This window comes from Pristiophorus japonicus, chromosome 29 (genome assembly GCF_044704955.1).
Source record: "Pristiophorus japonicus isolate sPriJap1 chromosome 29, sPriJap1.hap1, whole genome shotgun sequence".
Lineage (NCBI taxonomy): Eukaryota > Metazoa > Chordata > Chondrichthyes > Pristiophoridae > Pristiophorus > Pristiophorus japonicus.
This window is the reverse complement of record NC_092005.1, coordinates 708,409-714,738: the sequence shown is the minus strand read 5'-3', so window position 1 is coordinate 714,738 and position 6,330 is coordinate 708,409. Positions and strand designations below refer to the sequence as shown.

The window sequence follows — 6,330 nt, the reverse complement described above, 5'->3', positions numbered from 1 at the left end:
TGCGTCGTTGCTTTTCAAACTGTGAGGTGGTTTACGTCGTGTTCCTCAGGTGCCAATTTTGGATCTATCATTTTTAAATTTTTATAAACGACCTCGAATCGGCTGTAGGGAGTGGAATTGTAAACCTTTCTGATAATACAAAACTTGGCATAGTAATTGGTAGTGATGTCGATAGTTATAGGATGATTGAGATAGGATGTTGAAAAGGGCAGAAGCATGGCAGTTGGACTTCAACTTGGAATAACTCTTGGGAACAAAAATCTGGAAATATATTAAACTATAATTGACACGACTTAGAAAATTCTAGATGAGCACCGAGACCTTGGTGTCCAGATCCACAAATCCTTCAAGGTGGCAGAGAAAGTTGAGAAGTTGGTTAAAATGGATATCGGTTAATCGGGTTTGTAAATAAATGAATAGAATATAAAGGCAAACATATCGTGTTTTCAAGTATATATGCACTATCCTTTTGAAAGTTACTATTGTATCTGCTTCCTTATCTTTTCAGGTGTTGTGTTCCAGATCAGCACAAGGAAATGCATAAAAGCAATCCTCCTCATGGTCTTTCTGGATTTTGGGGAATTGTTACATGCTATAGCATTTTGCTACCGACCCTCATTCCAGTGGAAGCAGTTTCTCCCTATCTAATCTACAAAAACCTTCATGATAGTGACCGTCTTTATCAAATCACGGCTTAAACTTATCTGCCGAGGGAGAACAATCCCAGTTCCTCTAATCTCTCCACATAAATGTCGTGCCTGGCAACAATTCAGGATTTAAGACTGATGAGAGTCCCCTTTAATTTGTGTCCCTTTTAGTCTGTCCTGGAAGTGGGATCATAACTGCAACATACCCCTGGGAGTGAGTTGTTTTCAGTGGTTCTGTGGAACAGTTTGTATATGCAGATGGGTTCTCTGGAATTGTGCCATAAATCCGGGAAGTCCATTGAAATTGTAAATCTTTATTCAGTTAACAATGATTGCATCACCATTTATAGGGAAGGGGCGCTTGGACACTTGTCGCGCAGGCTCCTGGATGTGTACCAACATTGGTGGGAATCCCTCAGGGATGATTCAATATTTATAGCAGGTACATGGTCATATCTGACAATGTATAGGGTCAATGATTGTACTTTTCTGGGAACGATTCATCGGCATGACTACACTTTCGTTGTAGTCTCCAGGAGTGTGTCAGCATTTTAAGGGCTGTGGAAATAGGGCAATGTTCGCCATCGGTCATCAGATACGATATAAATATATTACCGGTGGTTCAACCACATAATCTGGTTTCACTGGCTAAACTTAAAGTGCATACTGAGAATTAGAGAGAAATGTTCTGAAATAACCGAACCACATTATAAAAGAATTAATCATAATCCTGCAACAAACCTGTTCTCGATCAGCCAGTGCTGTCGGACTGAGAATTTCACAGAGTCTTTTCTTCCCTGGACTTTGGGGAGATTCACTTTCCATCTGTGTAATATCTGATTAAATGTAAAGGTGATATTGCAACATTTATTCTAAAACTTGATGAAGTGAATCTGTTTGTTTAGTCGCAGTAACTAATATCATTCTCCTTACACCCTAATTATATCAGTGGAGATTTATTCCGCCTTACACAAGGGCATTCACTCAATGTGTTGACCCAAATTGTCTCTCGGAGTTTGATCTGCAGAACAAACCGAAGCAGCGTTCTGCAGATGTAGAACGAATGGATCGGAGTCAGTCAGTTGTATATAAGATATGGAGGATAATTAAACATACACAGAAAATTTATTTTCCAGCCCTCGCTTTTACTGGTGTTCCTGGTAAGTCTCAGGTTCCAGATACTAATTCTGTAACCATTTTAATTGCATTCCGGATTTTAACGTTAAAATCCCAGTTTCTGTCGATGTTCCTTGCAAATGACCATATCTCTATTTCATTATGTAAATATATTTAACTGTAAACATTGTGCTCATTACACAAGTCTCCAAATACAACAATTCATTGTATTCAGTTTATTCCTCTTGTTATGTGAATGAAAGTATATTGTTCCCTCAACATTGTCACTGGGTGATTTACTTAATCAATAGTTGATCGTCTGCTGTCTACTCTGAGTCCTGGAGGCAGATTTGAATCGTTATCATCTTGGCGTTGAACAACAACTGATAAGGCCAGTGGAATCAAAAGGGAGTGGAGAATGATTTCTATAACATAGAAACATAGATAATTAGATGCAGCAGTAGGACATTCGTCCCTTCGAGCCTGCACCGCCATTCAATGAGTTCATGGCTGAACATGCAACTTCAGTACCCCATTCCTGCTTTCTCGCATCACTCTTGATCCCCCGAGAAGTAAGGACTACATCTAACTCGTTTTTGAATATATTTAGTGAATTGACCTCGAAAACATTTTGTGGTAGAGAAGTCCACGGGTTCACCAATCTCTGGTAGAATAAGTTTCTCCTCATCTCGGTCCAAAATAGCTTACGACTTATCCTCAGACTGTGACCCATCGTTCTGGACTTCCCCAACATTGGGAACATTCTTCCTGCATCTAACCTGTCTAAACCCGTCAGAATTTTAAATGTTTCTATGAGATCCCCTCGCATTCTTCTGAACTCCAGTGAATACAAGCCCAGTTGATCCAATCTTTCTTGCTATGTCAGTCCCCCATCCCGCGAATCAGTCTGGTGAACCTTCCCTGCACTCTCTCAATAGCAAGAATGTCCTTCCTCAAGTTAGGAGACCAAAATGGTACACAATGGTACACAGGTGTGGCCTCACCAAGGCCCTGTGTAACTGTAGTAAGACATCCCTGCCCCTTTACTCAAATCCCCTCGCTATGAAAGCCAACATACCATTTGTTTCTTAACCGACTGCTGTACCTGCATGCCAGCTTTCAATGACTGATGTACCATGACACCCAGGTCTCGTTACACCTCTGATTTTCCTAATCTGTCGCCATTCAGATAATAGTCTGAAAAAAAAAAAGATGTGGTGCTGACGGTTGCGGCCGCGAGGCCTAATGGATAAGGCGTCTGACTTCGATTGTAACTGTGATGTTATCATAAAATTGCAGGTTCGAGTCCTGCCGCGGTCAGCTAACTCGCCGTGTGAAATTTTAGTGGGGTGCCGCAAGGTTCTGTGCTGGGGCCCCAGCTGTTTACACTGTACATTAATGATTTAGACGAGGGGATTAAATACAGTATCTCCAAATTTGCGGATGACACTAAGTTGGGTGGCAGTGTGAGCTGCGAGGAGGATGCTATTAGACTGCAGAGTGACTTGGATAGGTTAGTTGAGTGGGCAAATGCATGGCAGATGAAGTATAATGTGGATACATGTGAGGTAATCCACTTTGATGGTAAAAACAGAGAGACAGACTATTATCTGAATGGTGACAGATTAAGAAAAGGGGAGGTGCAACGAGACCTGGGTGTCATTTATACATCCGTCATTGAAGGTTGGCATGCAGGTACACCAGGCGGTTAAGAAAGCAAATGGCATGCTGGCCTTAATAGCGAGGGAATTTGAGTACAGAGGCAGGGAGGTGTTGCTACAGTTGTACAGGGCCTTGGTGAGACCACACCTGGAGTATTGTGTACAGTTTTGGTCTCCTAACTTGAGGAAGGACATTCTTGCTATTGAGGGAGTGCAACGAAGATTCACCAGATGATTCCCGGGATGGTGGGCCTGACCTATGAAGAAAGACTGGATCAACTGGGCTTGTATTCACTGGTTCAGAAGAATGAGAGGGAACCTCATGGAAACGTTTAAAATTCTGACGGGTTTAGACAGGTTAGATGCAGGAAGCATGTTCCCAATGTTGGGGAAGTCCAGAACCAGGCGTCACAGTCTGAGGATAAGGGGTAAGCCATTTAGGACCGAGATGAGGAGAAACATCTTCACCCAGAGAGTGGTGAACCTGTGGAATTCTCTACCACAGAAAGTAGTTGAGGCCAATTCACTAAATATATTCAAAAGGGAGTTAGATGAAGTCCTTACTACTCGGGGGATCAAGGGTTATGGCGAGAAAGCAGGAAGAGGGTACTGAAGTTTCATGTTCAGTCATGAACTCATTGAATGGCGGTGCAGGCTACAAGGGCTGAATGGCCTGCTTCTGCACCTATTCTCTATGTTTCTATGTTTCTATAGTCCGTCTCTGTTTTTAACCAGCCATTTTCCTTGCATTAAATTTAAAGGAAGGTGAATGTGAAGTGTTCTATTATTGCTGAGCAGTCTGTTTCCCGTCCGATTATCAGTGTGTGCTCCGGACAGGGGGTATTAATTGTTAGACAGTGAAAACCATATCACTTCAAATCAGACCGTTATTCATTCCTTTAAGGATATTGTTTTTATACCTACTGGGTAAACTGAATGGTACAGCTCTGCAATTGGCCAAAAATCATTCCGCTTGATTTTAATTCCAATTGATTGTAAATGGAGTAATGTTTGGACTAAATTCCATTATGATTTAATCGCTTTATATTCCATCGATCAACTTGTAACCCATTTAGTTGTTACCCACAGTTGGAAAACAGCAGAATAGCATCGATCCGCTTTTATTCAGATACCTACTCAACTTCAAGGTGGAAGTTCACATTGTTAGTTACACCCTCAGCCCAATCATAGTAACTGGCGTGAATAGCTTTGCGATATAAGTGGAAATTCTCATGTTAAAGGAATTATTAGAAAGAGATAGATAGAGTTAAAGGGATGGGAAGAGAGATAGATCGACAGACAGACAGAGAGACGGACCGTCAGACAGATGCAGTTTTATGGACAGATTGACAGAGAGACAGACAGTGAGATCAGGAGGGAGAGGCAGATATATATATATGGACAGATAGATAGATATTTTATGGAGATAGAGACATGCAGATATAGAGAGATAGAGATTAATGGAGAGATAGACAAACATTTAGACATACAGACAGACAGATTGTGCACAGCTCAGTAATTTCCTTTTTGATTTATTTAAATGGGTAGCAAAACCGAGTCGGGTTTTAGAAACATTGGCTCATGGGAGAGCATCCGGTATACCTCTTCGCCAAAGTTGAAAGGTTGCCCCAGTGATCAATGACTGAAATGGGGCAGAGTAGAAACCCCTCAGTCATTAAATAGCAAACTGGCATTAAATAGCAAGTACAAAAGGGAAAATTCCGCTATTATTTCCAATACCCATTTTTTGAAATATGTCTCCCTCTTCCTGCCCCAAAGGATTTGAGACCTTTTTGATTTTTCACAATATAATTACCTCATGTGTCACAGGTGTATTCATAATATTCTCATTTGGTTCATTTTGCTGGTGTTATATCACACCCCAGATGTTTCTTGCCCAGATAGACAACATTCTGCCTTACTCTGTCGATGCTGTTTTCTGGAGTTTGACCGCACAAACAGACCACTCACTCCTCATGGCCCGGTGTCCTCCCCTGCACCTTGTGCTGAACTCTTTAGTTAGAAGTATATCCTCTGAGAATGGTTATCGCTCTCTCCTGTTCCGACCCATCTCATGGCTGATGTTTATTTTCAAATGTCTAATTGATGGTTTTACTTCACACATTTTCTCTGCCATTTCCATCTAATTTCAGGTAAAACTTGAACCACAACATCCAGAAGGGAACAAGGCGAATTCAGGTCGGACAAATTTTACAGGCCGGCCGGTTTGCTTCCCATTGAATTCAATGTTGCGTGCAATTGGACGGGGAGTAAAGCCGGTGTCAGACTTGATCCCGCCCAATTCGCGCTGGCCGGGTGAGTTTAAAACGGAATTTAAACAGGTCTTTGCTTAATTTCGGATCCAAGGCCCACTCTGAAATTACCATTCCTAAAGTTTGAGGCGAGGCACCCGCTGTAACAGGTCCATCTGCCACGGCACTTAACCTTGCTGATCAAACATTTATCTGCTCGAACATTCAAACATTTTCCAGCAGAATGCTTTGCACACCGATCAGCATCAGACCCCAAGTGATTACCCCAATATTTCCCAGCATCTCTGATCAGGACCAGGACAGAGGAGATTAGCCGAAACATATCCCCGTGTCACTGATCAGGAGCAGGACCAAGGGGATTACCCTAATAAATACCAGCATCACTGATCAGGAGCAGGACCCAGGGCATTGCCCCAATATATACCAGCATCGCTGATCATGAGCAGGACCCAGGGCATTGCCCCAATATATACCAGCATCGCTGATCATGAGCAGGACCCAGGGGCTTGCTCCAATATATCCGAGCATCACTGATCAGGGGATGGACCCAGGAGATTGCCCCAATATATCCTAGCATCACTGATCAGGGGCAGGACCAAGGGGATTAACCCAATATATACCAGCATCACTGAT

The 6,330-nt window shown here is 42.3% G+C and overlaps 1 protein-coding gene across 1 annotated transcript in view; it reads right to left on the bottom strand.

Moving 5' to 3' along the window:
- Positions 1-303: 303 nt before the first annotated feature.
- LOC139239969 (probable G-protein coupled receptor 139) overlaps positions 304-6,330 on the bottom strand; it is a 177,954-nt gene continuing 171,927 nt past the window's right edge. Inside the window, exon 4 of the mRNA XM_070868425.1 lies at positions 304-344. Within this exon, the coding sequence (XP_070724526.1) occupies positions 304-344 (41 nt within the window). The remainder of the gene's footprint in view (positions 345-6,330) is intronic.